The sequence below is a fragment of the Pipra filicauda genome, unplaced genomic scaffold (genome assembly GCF_003945595.2).
Source record: "Pipra filicauda isolate LSUMZ 115617 unplaced genomic scaffold, ASM394559v2 scaffold10_size6260569_pilon, whole genome shotgun sequence".
Lineage (NCBI taxonomy): Eukaryota > Metazoa > Chordata > Aves > Passeriformes > Pipridae > Pipra > Pipra filicauda.
The window spans coordinates 4,558,674-4,576,804 of NW_024103541.1; the positions used below are offsets into that span (position 1 = coordinate 4,558,674).

The following is an 18,131-nucleotide window of genomic DNA, read 5'->3' on the forward strand; positions in this document are numbered from 1 at the left end:
AGACTGGTGTATGCCCACAGGTCCCCATGGCAGCTCCCAGCCAGATGGCAGCAGGGAAGTACAGAAGATACAGAGGAAAAGTTTCTTTATTTACTCTCCTCCTGACTGCTTAGGGCAGCTGTGTTATAAAGCGGCACAAGATGCGTTTTGTGAGAGCCTGGCAGCTCAGCAGTTGGAATATTCTCCCCAAAATAGGCAACTTTCCTTTTGATACCCTTGGGCTGGAAGGACCGGGAGTTTCCATTCCTCATGGAGAGGCTGCAGATGAAAGGGAGAGGTTAAATTTCCAGCAAAACACCTTTGCTTGTGTGCTTTTGGTTGATCTTAGTGCTTACTATCCAAAATTATGGTTATTTCTATCCCTGGCTGTAATTTGCCTGGTCAGACACTTGGCACGCCCAAGATGCTGCATTTTGACATTAGAGTTAGGAATTTTGGGTCACGGGCTGCCAACACAAACAGGGGATTTTTCCATTTACTCGCTGCACTCCTTCCAACTTTCAGTTGTGGTTCTGTCCTGCTGTGGGACTGCATCTCAAACCTCCACGAACTTCTCTTCCCACCCCTTACTCACCTCTGCCTGGACACTTTTCCATTACACATTTCCAAACCTCTATTGGTCACATCTTTTTTTTGAGAGAGCAATAGGCATAATGAATTGAGTCTGTGAATAGCAGAATAACATTCACTTCATATCCAGACCGGAACATTAATAAACACAAATATATTAAAGAGTTTCTCTGTCATTTGTGGGTGGGGTTTTTTCATATTCATAGCAGCTATTTATATCCAAATCTCTATTTTCTGTATTGCAAGGGGAGTTATCTGACTTATTCCCACTGCAGATTCAAAAGGGTAGATTTTCCAAGGCTGCTCAGCATGCTAATTAAGATAGAATCACGGCCGATTTGATCTTGCCCGCTTCTTTTTCAGTATTTCTAGGCAGGTGTGCAACCAATATGCCAGGAAAATGGTCAAAATTATTAAGAGATTGCTGATAGAAGGCAACTCAGTGTATTTTAAAAATCAGTGTAATTTCTTAAAGGAAGAAGAAACCTATCAATCAAGGTTGGAATTGTATTTAATGCACATTTTGCTTTTATCGGCAATTTGCCAGTTTAAACAGCATAGACTTTACAATGCTTAATTGGTGAAGAGGTTATAGTGCTTATAAAGTTGTATAGAAAATATAGCTTATTCATTCTCTACTGAACAACATTTTTAAGAGTCTAATGTTATAATGTTATAATGTTAAAATGACATGCTATACAGTAGCAGCATGTTCCCACCACTAAAGTTAAGGCCGTCAGCATTTTCATCATGAACCTTTTCCAGGGTTTGAACACATCAGCCACAAAATTACAGCGCAGTTTGAAACAACGGGACACCCACAACGTGATCCTGTATTGATGTTAGTCAAATAAGAATAAAAACAGTAAGACACATATAATAAAGGACTCCACCCAAATTTATTTTGGATGATTGCTGCCTTTGCACAACATGCTTAAAATTTCCAAAATGAAATTTAAACGTTAGCAGACAGCACAGTCTAACCAGGTTTAGCTGAATCTGAGTGCAAAGTGCCGTAAAGTGGGTGCCACAGATGCACAATAACCACTTCTCACATACTGCACATTTTAACATACACAAGGCTGCTTCTGTCTAAGTATCAAGACTGGCAGGTAATAGCAGTTCTACCACCAAGTGAATAACAAAAGCGACTCATCTCCAGTTGTACACACTCACTGGTCGTGATGAAACTACATTGTTTACCAAGTCAGCACACTGGTTACCGAGGTACTATGTGTTCTCTACAGTTAGGATAAGAAATATCTGAATTTTTATGCCACTCATGCTGCCCAATCATGCTGCCCACCATGCTGCACGGGCCCACCAAGCTGAAGGCATTTGTTGAAGCAAAGAAGGTGGATGAGGTGAAATACTGTAAGAGAGAGACTCAACAGCTTCTTCAGCGAATCACCAGAGCCTACCTAAGAAACTCACCCATCATTTGTACCCCGTTTCCTGGTTTTATTAATAAAATGCTTCTTATTGCCATATGGTTTGGTTAAGAGAAAATCTCTAGTCAGGGATCTACTTAAACATGTTCTACCTCTGCTTAAAGCAAAGCACCTCTGTACGTGCTTTCCTGAAACATTATCCCATGACCATGTGCTGTTGGTGCTGAACTGCCACGGAACCATGACAAGCTGATGATACTTTGTGGAGCTGCAGAACCAAGCTCTTTATACCACACTTGTTTTTCACATTTACAATTCCCCATTCAATAAAGTTTCCTTCCGTGACCACTCCATTCCATACCTTTCAGACTTGGAGGTAAGCAGATAAGACTGAAAAAGAGTTGCCTAGTTCAAGCTTCGTGTACAACACATTCACACGTTAATAAAAACCTGTCTAAACATCTATGTGTTCTTTGGACCAACTCCAGCCTCCCTAGGTGACTGTAACATGTCTTATAAACCTTTCATGGAAGACTTAAAAAACAGTACTTCAAGACAAAAAAGGAAAACAAATACATTAAAACATCATCAAGAAAGACAGAAGAGGAAAACAAAGTGGAGACATCCCATGCCAAATTCACTGCAGGCACAGGTTAGCAGTGTCCTCTTGAAGTCTGCTTTCTGCCTTGTTGCACAAGTTCTTTTATCTCATGATCTTAAAAGGGAGCTGCAAAGCCAAGAGGAAATTCCACGTATGCCCCCAAATATGGGTCACAAACTGAAATCCTTCTTAAGAAGGGAACTGATTAGCACACAGCCTATTTCAGCTCGCTGTCCTGCCAAGCTTTCTGTGCACGGGCACCTGTAAAACAGAGGTAAAACATTTTTCTGCCCCAGAAAACTGCTGTAAGAACAAATGCATTTATGCTTGTCTGGACACAGTCACAGAAACAAGAGCTACATCGGCACCTAAAATACAGCCTGGCCTCCTCCTGCTGCTCCCTGCCAACAGAGCAGGTGGTAGGCAAGGACTATCAAGAGTAACATTGGTAATGGAGGGGTTTATGACACTATATGGTAGTGGCTGATTTACTTCAGCAGAATTAAATTTTGCAATAAAAACTCCCTAAGATTTTTTTTCCTAACCACACAAATCAGCTTAAAGAATTGTACAAGAATAACCCAAACTGTATCATGTTGTGCACATGGGTAGTTTCAAAATCTGTCCACATGTGACAATAAATTCATACACAAACATGTATACTGGTTGTACCAGGGGAAAAATAGCAAGTAATTTCTAGATTCAGTTTCCATTTCTGTATTCTGTGATATTGGGCACGTACCACAGACCAATGAAATGCTACAGCAATAACCCACGTAACCTGTATTGTTTCCTCACCTGTGCGTAAGAAGAATGATACACTGTGTTAATAGGCATAAATCAGTTACTTATTGCATCAAAGCTCACCTGTAATCCATAAATTTCATACAGATATTATGGGCTATCATCATGGAAAGAGATCTTCATTCCGAAATTTGAACCCCCTGTCTTTCACTAGCTGTTTAGAATATATTCCTCAAAACTTTCAAGATAAAGTGAAGCAAGAAGTTTCAGCTACAGAAACATAGTGCAAAGGTTCAGTTTGGCACTGCAACATTATGGACAAACAAGAATTTATGGTAAACTGTTTAGATTTGGAAAAAAAGAATCCTATAATTGAACCAATATTGTCAAATGTATTGCATACTATTATAACTTCACAGTAATCAAAATCAGACATCAAGGTTTCTATAGAAGCAGCAATCACAGATTGCAGTAAAGTATACCACTCAAGGGAAAAAATTGCATTTTGGCAATTTCATAGTCAAGTGTTCCTTATGCTCCTCCAACAGTCATTTGTCAGAAATTTTCCTGTTTTAACGGTGCATATTGTTTCCTCTCAGTCCTCGTGAGACTTCTCTGCAATGACTTTGCATTCATACTGAAAAACAGAAGTTGACAAAACAATATTAATTTACATAAATCATGAAAAAGACTTATGAGAGTGACTTTTCTACTAAATGGGTAATAAAACAGCTCTTCTTAAACTTCACCCACATGACTTTGGTCTCCCAGGTTCTGTGCACACACTGGTGGCTGCAATTTCTGTCTCCCTGAGCAGCAGATAGAACAGGTCAGATTTGGGGGATGGCCTGACTTTTCCCCAAACACAGCAGCTCTTATTTAGCTCCTGGTCCTTTCAGGACCTAAAAGTATGTAACAGAGTGTGCAGAGCAAAGCATAGGCTGTGCTTTGAACAACAGGAAAAGCAATGATTACTGATTTCTACCTTACTGCACACCCACGAGTCAAATAGCTGGTTGGTATATATGGAGGAAGAAATGACAAGGACATTTAGACTTTTACTAGAAGGCAATCAACCCTCTCCTCCACACTCACCATTGCCAGCTGCCTGCCAATATTGCCCATAGTTATTCCACCAGCAAAAAATATACATGGCAACCAGGAACGAACATAGAGGAAATCTGGAGATGTGTATCTGGAAAAGAACACACATTTTTGAGCTCAACACTGTGCAATACAGAGAGTCCTCCAACCACAAGGCAAATTATATTAGGACATTTCAACTCAGAAAGATACATATTATAGAAATCTAATTACTAGCAGAAAACAACAAAGGAGGCTTCTTATTAATTATAGCTGCATCTACTCAACTGAAAAAAGCATGTTACATTATTGGTAAGGTACTAATTTTATTTCAATTAGCAACTTCCAACTAGATTTCTCACACACATAACAGCTTTCATAAACAGTCCAATTTATGCTGTGCTCAAAATTAGGTGCTGACAGCTTTGGAAATCATGTCAAATCATACCCTTTCAGTTATTCTGATTTTATGTTACAGGTTCAGAATACTATAATTTAATCTTAAGAGAGCAAATACTTACTGATAAACTCCATTGTACACAAGAAGCTGTGAAACCAACGTGGCCAGGAAAGCAATTCCCACTCCAAGGCCAAAGCCACTCCGTGATCTATCAAATGTCCACCACAGTCCAATCGACAGTGCTGCTAATGTGAGAGAGAGCTGGATATTGTTGGCAAAATCCACCTTCTGTGCTGGCTGTTAAGGATAAGTTTGGAAATACCATATACAAGTGTAAAGTAATTTTTTTCATTCTGTTTATCATATTTTGGCACAAAAGAAAAAATACTACTAAAAAAATACAGCATTACCTGTGTCAGCTCTCACACAGGTACAGGTGTGAGAAATAAGCATTGTAAAAGTTGTCAATATATTGGGAAACTAAAAACTTATGACACTTGTTCAGATTTTAGGGTCTGGGCCCTGTACAAAAGCAAGGATACTCTAAACCTACCAGAGAATACAAGCATTTTATAAAGACACACAATGCACACGTTACTGTTAAGAGTAAGAACATCTCATCCTCACCTCGTCCTTTATTACACTAGATATGAAAACTTAAATCTAGCATTAGACTTCTCCAAGTGACAGGGATTTACCAAAAATAGGTTTTTATCACTCTTAATTAATTGCAATTTGTTTATTTAAATGACACTTTACATAAAGCTCAACATTAAAATGTTAATGTTTTTTATAAAATAAAATGTAAATATTACTGGAAGCGTTCACATAAATCAACATAGAAAGTCAGTTTTGTCAGCTTTGTGACAGACGCATGAAGTCATTCCAGATATCTTTGTAGTGTTTCACATCCTTCAAAATGTTTTGGAAACACTAACCCATCCTCCCTACTCCTGTCCAAAACAGATAATTAAAAAGGAGGCTGTCACATTTCATAAGCCTGAAAGCAAATTTATGGGATGACAATATAAAAAACACTGTTCTGTTTTCACACAAAAATCTGGAGAGAGACCTAGAGGAAATGAGAAAGAAGTTTCACTAACTGAAATAATGACAGGATAAAAATCAACAGCATCAGAAAAAGTATCAAACAAAACCAAAACCCTCACCAAACATGGCAATGTGCAGAATTGGCAATAGCTGAAGAGAAAGCAGACTGGAGAGTTGTCAAGGAGGAAATACAGACAGTATGTTGCTGACGTCCTGAAATATGGGTAACAGCTGTTAGAGAACTGCAGAAGGTTTGCTGTAAATAACCAGACCCAAGCAGAGAGGTGGTGCCAACTCTCTTGTATTTCTTAAAAGCAGCAAAGTTGCATGTGGTCACCCAACAGGTACAGGCCAGGTCAGTGAGAACCACAGCACCAGACTAGTGCATCTTTGGCAAGGAGAGCGAGGTTTGTGAGGGACAGTGGGAGTGACTCGGAGCCTTGGCAGCTCCAGCTCATCTGGCCATTCTGGAGAGCAGTGGAACACCACCAAAAAACAACAAAACCCATCTGACGGCCAAGCCACCTCAGTGGGAATTCAGCCTGCTTTCCCATCTTTCACCTAACTTGCCCTCTTCCTGGGAATGAGGAGACAGTAGCAGGTGGTCAGCAGTTCTTAGTACTGTTTTTGTGAACTGTGTTGGAGCTGACACTGATGGAGACAAGCATCTCAGAGATGATCAACTTCCTTTCTGATTACAAGACCCCGGTTTTCACAAACAGATACTGGCTTTAGCTGACAGAGAGTGCACTAGACATGACTACAGAAAACCTCTCAGCACTGCCAGTAAGGTGCACCAGTCCATGAGAAAAGCACCCTGTCACCCAGCACGTCCCCAGCCGCTTCAGAGGGGACACCTTTGAGCTCACTTGTGCCAGGATGTATCTGAGCAGCTACACAATTAGGAGGAGTATAATGTACTACAACGTGCTGACTGACTTCTAATTGCTCTTACTGAATGACCACAGGAATGAGAACTACTCTCTTGGCATCAAGCAAGGCATTGTTTGCAGAATGGGGTAACAACGCTTCCTTGAGTTGTATAGTCCTGGGTATTCCCGTCCTGAGTTTTCCCCATTCTTTGCAAAGCTCATGTGCTTCACTGATGACCTCAAAACTGGGATTCAACCTCTTACTGTGGTGTTAAAAGGACATAACTTGGAATGTCTTAAAGCACTTTTCTGTAATACCTACCACATGAATATTTTCCTACACTTACTTTAATTTTTCAAAGAAAATAAAGAATCTAAGTAAGACAAAGCCTAATACTGAGACATTTCTAATGAAAAGATTTAAAAAAAAAAAAAGACCTGAGACTTATAACCTCCAACACTGCTACAACAGTTTGACACTAACACATATTCTACATGTCCCTTGCAAAAACTCTGCATGTTATATCTTTACTAACAATTCACGTGACTGTGTGATTTTTTTTTTTCATGGAAACCCATTTGTTATCACCAATTTCATCTGAACACAGGATACAGCACTGGCATGATTTATTCCCACAAAGACTGCTACACATCGCATTACACTGGACCATTCTCTCTTGAACTTATGTGGCTCTCCCAGATGTCTGTCCATGCAGGGGTACAATAACCCAATCACAGCTGTGGAGACAGGAAAGAAAAAAGGCCCAGAAGTTAAAGCACTGCAACATTTAACTAAAATAAAGACTATCCAGACTTTTACCATTAGAATCACTACTAAAACAGACCTGCAAGGATAAATAGCACAAAAACATACATTGTAAACAAAGAGGAATTTCAAAGAATTTCATTATTTAAAAAAGCCCCGTAAAACTTCAGCAGCATCTTCGACCACTGCAGCAGTGACCTGGCAGAAGAAGCAATACAGAGACAATTTGAACTAGGGGCAGAGGATGACAGAGCTCTCCCCCACACCAAAATCTGCATTGCAGTTCAGGAAGAACAGTGATAACCTGCAGGGTGGCACTTTTGAAAGCCCCACATATCAAACATACATGTTTAAATAACTGCAAAACAAACACACCACAATACGGGCAGAGTGTGGTATTTTGTTTTTTCTTTTGTTGTTGTTACAAGCAGGTTTTGTTTAGATAATGTTTTTCTCTTCTTCAATGCTCACTATATCAAGCTCACCCAGAAGAGAGAAAACCAAGAGCCTACGGCAGCTGTTGAATACAGAAAACAAACAGGACTTCCAGCCCCAGGGAATTGTGATGTTCTTTCAGTATTTCTTCATAAACGTGTTCTCTACTGCAACTGCAGCTAAAAAGACTGTTACCAACCTCACTGAGGACTAACAATGGTGCATAATGTTACACTGGTGTGGCAGGAGCGTGGCAGAGTCTGAGCCATCAGTACAGACTCCAGTGCTCTCAGTCCAGCACACTGCTGGGGGTAACACCACAAATGCTCTTTATTCTGCCACAGAGGAAACTGATCTCCAGGATTCGGGAAAATAAATCATCAGTAAAGCTGGAGCGGAAAAAAAAACCTCCCTGAGCAATTTTCTTGCCAAAGGCCTTGGGCCAAACTCATGACTAATAACGGTGATGGATGAAAGGACTTCTCTGAATGCAGCCTCGATCACCACTGATTATAAATATGCAAAATACCTTTATTCTGTTTATAATAATAAACCATACTGCAGAGAAATGTTGACGCCAATTCCAGGAAGGCTGTGCAAGTACAAATGGTAAGAAACTGGGTGAGTTATCAGTATTTACCACAGAGATTCCCTGTATGTATGCTAGCAGAGAAGACAAGGGAAGAAAATGGAGAAGACTGATAATGAAAAAAAAGAACCTGAACACCTCAACAGGGGTGACTCCTGCTGGGAAAAGCCAATTAAGTCTGTAATATCTTTAAATCAGGAGGCTTAAGATCAAGTAGTGCAACTGCCTAGCAAATGACTGACTACAATTTACAAGCCTTATCCAGTCTTTTCATCAAAACCACCAACCCACCAGATCCAGAGAGGCCCACGAGTTTCTTGTGAGATGATGGCAAGACCTAACCTTCACAAGTTCCCACTCACAGCTGCAGTGTCCTCAGATTACCCAAGAGAGCACAAAGTGCAGCCTGATGCAAACAGCTTTTGGTGCAAACGCTTCGGTAAACACTGAAAACCTTGTGCATTGCTGCTATTGCAGGCTGGTATTCTGTCACTTCAACCTCCACTACTCCATACATATAAAAGATCAAATCTTTATCAGAAATATTTGTCAAGACAGTCAGTTTAAAGCACGAAAGAAAAATGCAGCAAATAGAGAATACGAACCAAAACATAATCAACAATCTTGGCAAGATAACAGGAAAAGGACTAAGACAACTAGCAGATGAAGCAGGTACGTAACTGCCACCATAATATGCCAAATGCATTTCCACTGGAGAACACAACTGACGTATTCAGCAAGCTGTTTGGAGGGTTTCCTTTCAAATTAAGCTCCTCGATGATATCTGGGGTGTAGTAATTCAAGAAGGTATTAAAAAAAAGCTAGGAAAAAAAACAGGCTTAAATATTACCATTAGCAAAACAGTGATGCCATCTTGAAAACAAGTTTATTAACTCACATTACTACCCAGAATCACGAGCTTCTCAATCTTATTAAAACTGACTTCTAGGAAGATATTGCCTACAACTAACAGTTTCACCGAAGCAGAATGCTCCAGTACTGGCTGCTAAGAATATTTCCTTAGTAAAGCGTGAAACTGACCCACAGATCAGTGATTTTCAGAGCCAAGTAGAAAGTCTAATCCTATCATGCTTGTAACATAGAATATGCCTTGATAGTTGAAAGAAGAGGGAAAGGGGATATTTCTTACTACCCGCGGCGGACATACATCTCACTTAAACTAGTTAAACACACAAAAAACTCAACTCCCTACGTGGTCATGGGAGAAATGGAGCATGTTCACATCATCTGAGGTGCTCTGTTCTGCTCTGTGCCTCTACAACTATAAGCTGCCTGCCCTATGCTCTGGAGACACATCAGGGCTCCCAGCTCCATGGAGCTAAAGCCATACCTCCAGCTGGAACAAGGAACAAATGGAAAGCTGGACGACAAAACAGAGTATTGCTCAGGGTGGTTTGCTGTGCTCAAACAAGGCACTGTGTGATGCACAGTCTGACACTGTTGGGGTATTTTCAAGGGCTGTCTGAGAGCACATTCCTGTAATCCAGCCTCCAGGTTACATGTGGCACCACCTTCTCAAGTCTGTTGAACTTGCACTCTACCCCAGCAAAAAAATTGCTGTGCTAACAACAGTACAATAAGACAAAATTGCAGAACAACAATTTCTGGATACATGCATATTTGTGTACACACACGGGAGATCAGAAAGGACAGTAACAGCTCAAAAAGGGCAGTGACGATGGAAGAGAAATTTGTACCTTCCCCACCTCTTATATATCTTTTTGTAACTATCTACCTCCCTCTCCACTTTTTCATCTCCATGCTAGGCACACACACATGACCGAACTTACCTGATGCTGTGCCACAGCAAGGTGGTACCCACCAAGCTGAGGAGAAGATGCTTGTGATCACGTCAGGGGGGAAGAGAGTAACGTTTCTCTGGATCTGAAGTAAGTTTAATACTAATGCAAGAAATACGCCAATAAAAAACAGCACTATACCACGAATTACCAAATTCATGCCACGACTGGTTACAGATGAAATATATGGGCCACACTTTTTTGGTAAGGTTGGCATTGCATCATTTTCTGCCATGACTTCTTATGTTCTCAGAGGCATCCAACAGGCTGACTGAGGAGGATTCACTCGCAATCAGTATGTTGACTCTCTTCAATTAGGAGACACCCAAACCCTGAAAAATAATAAAAAAGGGTGAAAATGCAGATATAAGAAACATTACATATATTTCTCTTAAATTATTTGGAGATTGGGTTAAAAAAATGTCTATTGTATTTTTTTCTGAATTTTCTGAGGAGGCAATTAGTCATTTGAGAGCAGAAACAACCACAGCTGCAAAAACAACTTACAAAGAAAACAGGTTTTACAAATAGCTTTGTCTATTAGGAGACAGAGGAGGAAACACGTGGTATGGGACAGCTAGGAATGTGAAACCACAGTCAGGAGGGGAAGAAATGAAACTGGTATCAGATGGAAGAAAGGCTTGCTTTGTAGTAACAATAAATTGTTTTTCTCCCCTCCTTTAAGCGACAACTGGAGATTATGTAATTCAGAAGCAAGTAAACACAGCCCTTAATTCCACGTCAGCCACAGAGGTTCATAGATCTCTCTTCCTGAAGAGATGCCAGAAAACATTTCTCAACTGGAAAGTGAAATCTGAAAAATAATTTTCAGGATGGAGTCAGAATTTCAACAATCCTGCAGCGAGCACATTTTGTAACCCCTGGTAAGTGCAAACAACTTGGCAAACCAGAGCAGTAACCGCAATACAGAGAAATATTTGCCCAAGTAACACACTTTCGGTGAAAACTGCCGTATATTATTTCAAACCATAACTGTAATCAGGCACAAAAGCACCTGAGGGTGAAGGTAAAAGGAGCTCCACCTGCCCGTGCACTCGGCAGCGTCCTACGTGAGTAACTGCAGGCACCACAGGAATGGTAGAGTTCCCATCCCAATCACTCTTTTTTAAAAAAACCTGTCCATCAAAAGTCTTGTTATACATGAATTCAGTGCCACATTCATGTATAACAACGATTTTGATCGACAGCTTAGCCACCTGGAACTTCAGAAAAAAAGCCCTGACATTGTTTTTAAATTTGAAACTGCCAGCCGGTGGCGGCTTCTGTTAACTCTTATTTATGGCACATGGGGAGCCAAACCAGAACATCCATCTCCCTTCCTCCCTGGCTCCAGCAGATCCAGAGGAAGCTCTCTGAAGATGCAGCAGCAGGGCAGAGGACACGGCATTCAGTTTAGCTGACTGAAAGCTGAAAGGGAAGTTAAAAACATCCAGGCTACGTAAGATACTCCAAGTAACTGCACAGAAGATGCAATGCCACACCATGGCATCCTCCATCAGATGAAAAAGGTTCCAACAGGCAATAAAAAAAAGGAAAAAAAAAAGTTCTGATCACATGCAGCTTCCCACTGGCAATCTGGGGAGGCAGCAGTGTCTTCCTGAGAACACAGGATCTCTTCTGCACAGCTGATTCTCCACATTATTTGTAAAAATGAGCACCTCTTAGGGGGACAGAGGACAAACAAGGTGTCTGGCTTCTCAGTCTGCTTCCTGACTCACACTGGCACTGCAACACACTTCCCTCAAGCAAAAAGGAGGTGCTCCAGATTTTTTTCCCCTCCTCCGGATGACATGGTTTGGTTGCTTGGATAAGTGGAGCTTGGATAATACGTTTAGCCTCCAGGAAAGAAAGCATGGAATCACAAATACATCACTATTTCAGTTGAGAGTCTCCCCTTTATCCCTGAGGGCTTGCCCAACAGATGATCACAGGAATTCTCAGAATTTACATGAGTCTTTTCGATACATAGAATTGGAGGCTGTAGGTCCCAGTTACAAACTCTGCAGGAATATTGTGCCTAATGGGGGCTTTCAAACTGTTATGTCCCTTCTAAGCTTTAGCTTGCCTAGGAAAACAAGTTAAACCCTTGACTCTGTACTTACTTCTCCATCCCAATAGCTTTTGGCATTTCCTGAAACCTCCACATCCCTTTTTTTTAAATACATGACCACAACTGACGTACAAGAAAGTTCACACCTTTGTGTCTCTCTATAACAAGCAGTTTTGCAGCACACAGGATCACGGTTTCTTTTTTCAGTCATAAAGTGGTTTGCTCATGTCCCATGATCCATTACTACATTCCAGTGTCTCTTCTTTCATGTTACTGAAGTCCTTGTTCCCTGCTACCAGCCCCAAACCTTGTATGCTGCATTTCAGGTGTTATTTACTCTGACACTCAACGTCATTCCATTTTTCCTGCACAATCTCCCAGTCCTCTTTGGCCCTCCAAATGGTTCTCAGCTTTGGGTCCTCAGCAAGCAAGATTACTGCATCCTATTTTGTGCACCAATGTCATCAACTAAAATAGAACCATAGAGTGCTTTGGGTTGGAAGACCTTAAAGATCACCTAGTTCCAACCCCCAAATACTGAGAGAGATCAGCCCAAGCCTCCAGTCTTTGATGAAATCTATTAACAATTTCCCCACAGCAATTATTTCCCCCTCTTATACTATCTCTTGATATGTCCCTCTAACAAGACTCTGCTTTTTGTAATTCTTCAACTACAGGAATCTTCAACCTAATTAAGAATCACCAACTGTCCCACACTGCAATACTGATGTAAACACAAATCAAATGTTACTGTTTTTTTTTCTAGAAATGCTGATGATTGAGAAAAGTCCAATTTTAGTCTCGCATAAACCAGTTTCAGACTAGGAAACCTGCATTTATCCAATTTCCTTTTATTTGTCATTCAGCAAATATATATTTAATTGTGAAGGCTTAGCAAAACGTCAGAGGACTTTGCTACTCAAGGAAATCATTCACTGCTCTTATACAACCACTGCAGCTGCAAGTCATAGAAGGCACCAGCAACAGATTTTTACTACCAGGTAAACAGCCCGACCACAGCGAGGGCACCCGAGTGGGTACACATTGGTAGATGTTCAAGGTCCTAAAGTAGCAGTAGTTTTCACCTGGTGGTTTCTCACCCCACACATATCATTTCTATTTGTTTTATCCCAGTTTCTAAATTTTCCACTGACCTTACGGCCTTCTGGCATGCCACAGAGCAACAGGGGAATGGAGCAAGGTGACCAATGCTCATGAAAAATTCCTCAGTGCCTCAGACAGCTCTGGCTCAGCAGAGATATTTAGTGTCATCACTTTTCATGAAAATGAAATTAAGATCTCTAAAGGCAACATTCACCTTCTCCTCCTGGACTGGGAGGCTACTGTGCCTGCAGACAGAGAAGACAATGTCTCCTTTTAAGACTTATTTTTTACTGAGTGTTTCCTCTCAGATGGGAATAGATCACATATTGAACCAACACGATTTCTGAGCCTGCGTCTCTTGGGACTGCTCATTCACAACTGTAACACCACACTGAAAGCTACAGGCTTGGCACTGCCAGAGCCTCAGCTGCGCTTCCCAAGCCTTCCTTCCAACACACCGTGCAAGGCGTAAACACGGTGTCTGGCGTTGCACAAACACTTAAGGAGTAAATTACCACCTTAGACATTTTGGAAACACTTAGTCACTTAACTGTCTCCTGTTGAGAAGGTCCGTCCTGCAAGTGCCCCCCAGGGCTCTCCGGGAGCACCGTGAGAGATCCACAACTCTTGACACCGCACACACGCACCGGGCACGGCGCGGCGTTGCGGGGGCCGACTAAGAGAAGATTTATTTAAGCAACACCGCGCAGGAGATGGCAAGAAACCATCCGTAAACCACCCCCTTCTTCGGTCGCGGCGGTTCAGCCCCGGACCCGCGGGAGCCCTGCCAGCCTGGGCAGCGCCAGCACCCCCGGCCCGGTTCGCCCCGGCCCGGCCCTTCCAGCAGGGCCGGCGGAGGGGCCGCGGGCCCGGGGCAGCCCCGCGGGGCACAGGGTCCCGCTGCCGCCCGGGGAACGGCCCCGCCGGCCTGTCCCCCCACCTCGCCCCCGGCACGGTCCGCCTGCCGCCCCCCAGGCGTCACCCCCGTCCCGAGGCCCACGGGCAGGACCGGCCGGGGGCACCGCTGACCCGCCCGGCCCGGCGCGTCCCCCCGGCCCGCGGCCCCGGCCCGGCCCCTCCGCAGCCCCGGCACTCACTCGGCCTCCGCCATCTTCCGCCAGTCCCCGCCCCGCGCAGCCTCCGCAGCGCCCGCCGGGCCCTGGGGCGCGCTGGGCTCGGGCGGGCGGGAGAGAGAGAATCCCGGGGTCTGCACGGGTATCCATCGGCACGGCGCCCATCCGCCTCGGGTTCCATCGGCACGGCGCCCATCCGCCTCGGGAACGCGTTGGGGTCCAGAATTGGGGGTGTTGGAGCAAGTCCAGAGGAGCGCCACGCAGTTCGCAAGAGGACTGGAGCACCTCACCCTGAGCGCTGTGTGCAGTTTCAGCACCGCAGTATAAGAAAGACATTAAGCTGTTAGCGTCTAAAGGAGGGCAGCGAGGATGGTGAAGTGCCTTGAGGGGAAGCCGTATGAGGAGCGGCTAAGGGTACTTGGTCTATTCAGCCTGGAGAAGAGGAGGCTGAGGGGAGCCCTCATTGTGGTCTTCAACATCCTCACCAGGGGAAGTGGAGGGGCAGGTGCCGATCTCTTCACTCTGGTGACCAGTGACAGAACCCGAGGGAATGGCCTGAAGCCAAGGGAGGTTTAGGTTGGATGTCAGGAAAAGGCTTTTCACCCAGAGGGTGGCTGAGCACTGGAACAGGCTCCCCGTGGTCACAGCACCAAGCCTGACAAGAGCTCAAGAAGCATTTGGAAAGTGCTCCCAGGCACATGCTGGGATTCGTGGGGTGTCCTGTGCAGGGACAGGAATTGGACTCAATGATCCTGATGAGTCACTTCCAACTCAGCATATTCTGTGATTCTATGACAGGCTGGGGATGTTGGGACTGTTCAGCCAGGAGAAGAGAAAGTTGTGTGGAGCTCTCATAGCAACCTTCCAGTATCTGAAGGGGGCCTACAGGGAAGCTGGAGAGGGACTGTTCATCAGGAGCTGTAGTGATAGGACAAGGAGTAATGGGTACAAACTGAAAGAGGACAAATTCAGGTTAGATATTAGGGAGAAGTTCATTACTTTGAGGATGGTGAGGCCCTGGCACGGATTGCCCAGAGAGGTTGTGGATGCCCCAACCCTGGCAGTGTTCAAGGCCAGGTTGGATAAGGCCTTGAGCAACCTGGTCTAGTGGGAGGTGTCCCTGCCCGTGGCAGGAGGTTGGGACTAGATGATCTTTAAGGCCCCTTTCAACCCCTTAACATTCATTGATTCTGTGATTAAAACAAGATCCGTACGCATTGGGGTATTTGCACCACGGTCACGCTCCCAGCTGGGCTCGGTGCACTGGTGTGGCTGTGCCACAGCCCTGTTACACATTCAAGCACAGACAGGGGGATAAAGTCCTTGTCCCCACCTGAAGATGCCAGCCCTGCTGTGGCCGTCCTGAGCACCTGGTCTCACAAGGACTTTCCCATGCACTTGCTTTATTACACACCCCCTTACTCCAGAAGCCACATTTTTATTGCCAGATTGGGAGAATGTACAACGTTAAGCAGAAAACAACTTGTGTTAGCCAGTCTTAACTGCTGGTAAAGGCATCATAATAAAAAGTACCCTTTATTGTATGTGCATGAGGCAGATTATGGGAGAATAATACTGTTACAGCCATTTATATCTCATATAATTTCCTTATAACATTGTACTCATTATTATTCTATTATTGATGAACTCTTCCCTTTCTCATTGCACTGATTTTGAATACAATTTATTAAAAATATTTGAATGTTGCATTCCCTCAAGCTTAGTATTTCGTTGCAAAGACTTTGACGGAGCTTTCCATATTACGAAGTCTGCAGTGGTTCCGTGCAGATCCCATTGTAGTTTCCAGAATAATGACTGGGTAGGATGGAATTTGTAGCTATTTACTATATTGGCATCTTTAGTCATAACTGTGGTTTCTTTGTGCTGGTATGTTGCAAACAACAGTGTCACCAAACATATAGAAACTCAGAGGGGAATACATGGGTCTATAATAGATATACTAAGAATGGAAGACGGAGACATTTGCAGCAGTAGAAACCCATTGTGGTTTATATGAGCAATAAATGAATTTTCAAATCATTCAACTTTGAGTTTTGTCACACAGAAACAAAGTCTTTTTATTCTTAGTAATTGTAATTCCTAATGAGCTGCTTGCTCTGCCTGTGGTTTACATATTTGCTTTGCTGACCTTGAACTCCAAATTTTGGATCGAGAAAGACAAACAGATGTTTTAATCAAATAAAATAGCTTTCCCTAATGTCAGATAAATGCCTTTGGCCAGCCATGTGCCTGAAGCAGAGCAAAGTGCCTTATCACTCCGTGCCTTAAGGACCAGGACCACCAGAAAGCCTGAAATCAGAAACTTTGTGAACATAAGGTGTGTGCACTAGAGAGGGAAGTACGGCATAAGTAGATGGAGACTGTGAATAATCGCTGGATCTTTCCTTCTCTAGACACACATATATATAGTCAGGTAATGGCTTGTATATAAATTTGAATTAGTTACAGACAGGTCTGCTGCTGTGTTTGGCACTATAAAATTACAAGAGATTAGTTCCTACAAAAAATAAATTATCATATGATAAATATTAGCCGTATTACTAGAGGGCATGAAGACTAACATGTGAGAAAGTGAATAACCAGTGTTGGAGTAAATCTCTGCAACTCCAAGGACTTCATGGCATTGCCAGTTTACACCAGCTGAAGGCTCAGTCCTTACACCCATCTGGTTATCCTGGAGGGCACAATGTCCTGTTGCACAGAAATGGGAGGAGCACGAGGGAAAAACATACAAAAACATATCTGAATTGGAAATTGCCAAAACAAATGTATCAGCAAATAGTGTTGCAGACAAAGGAGACAGAGATATGACCTGCAGAGAAAGGTCGCTTGCTCTGACTTTGACTGGAATTGCTATGAAACATCATGGGAGAATCATCTCTTTTGGAAAGCAATATGGAGTTGTTTCATTGCAGTGGCTGCAGAAGAAGATGATACAGAGTGTTCTGCACTTAGTTTTGGGACATCAGTATTGCTCTGGATATATAGACTTGACAATGAAAAGCCCAGGAAATTTCATATAAAGCAGAGGAGCCTATAGCAGCCACACACCTGTAGAAAAAGTGGAATTGCTCTCATGACTCTAACAATGGCTTTTTAAAAGTGGTATTTTGTAAAGGCTTTCAGAACTGCCTGATACACTGGTTGAGTGAGCCAAGGCCAGTTGGCTGGACTGGAGATGTGTCCATAGCAGGATAATAAGGAAAGAGTAAGAAACAATGGATAGATATATACATGGATGGATGGGTTAGAAAAAGAGAAAGAAAATAAGAGAGTAGGTAAAAAAACCTCACCTGAGTCTCTCTGTGATGATTCATAATGAAATGATCAGGTGTTCCTGGAACTATATGCATGTGTAACTTGAGAAAAGCCTATGTGTATGACAAGACAAAGCCTCCAGTGGCAGTCTGGAGCCAATTCCAGGTAGGGCTTCCAGAATTTATATAAAGGACAACATCAGGCCAAAGCTGTTGCCCTTTCCGAAGGCCTGCCTTTACTGTGGGGGGGGCAGTGGGGCAACCACAGAGTGTAAGAGCATTCA

General features: G+C 43.0%; 1 protein-coding gene across 7 annotated transcripts; it reads right to left on the reverse strand.

Annotated features, from left to right (window-relative positions):
• Positions 1-1,063: 1,063 nt before the first annotated feature.
• INSIG2 (insulin induced gene 2) lies at positions 1,064-14,679 on the reverse strand. 7 transcript variants are annotated; one of them, XM_039382076.1, is made up of 6 exons: positions 14,594-14,679; positions 10,313-10,653; positions 7,325-7,449; positions 4,911-5,086; positions 4,402-4,501; positions 1,064-3,943 (listed from the first exon to the last, which is right to left on the reverse strand). In XM_039382076.1, the coding sequence occupies exons 2-6, from the start codon at positions 10,554-10,556 to the stop codon at positions 3,902-3,904; spliced, it is 687 nt and encodes a 228-aa protein (XP_039238010.1). In that variant the 5' UTR covers positions 10,557-10,653; positions 14,594-14,679; the 3' UTR covers positions 1,064-3,901. The 7 variants fall into 7 exon arrangements, with proteins under 7 accessions (XP_039238010.1, XP_027579376.1, XP_039238028.1 ...); XM_027723575.2 differs by having other exon boundaries at positions 4,911-5,077; positions 14,594-14,673; XM_039382094.1 differs by having other exon boundaries at positions 4,911-5,077; positions 10,473-10,653; positions 14,594-14,670.
• Between the last annotated feature and the right edge of the window lie 3,452 nt (positions 14,680-18,131).

Coding starts and splice junctions, on each gene's coding strand:
- INSIG2 (XM_039382076.1), bottom strand. CDS start 10,556: ATGGCAGAAAATGATGCAATGCCAACCTTACCAAAAAAGTGTGGCCCA. Junction 7,450..10,312: donor TTGCTGTGGCACAGCATCAG/GTAAGTTCGGTC, acceptor CTGTCTCCACAG/CTGTGATTGGGTTATTGTAC. Junction 3,944..4,401: donor TTGGCAGGCAGCTGGCAATG/GTGAGTGTGGAG, acceptor TCTGTTTTTCAG/TATGAATGCAAAGTCATTGC.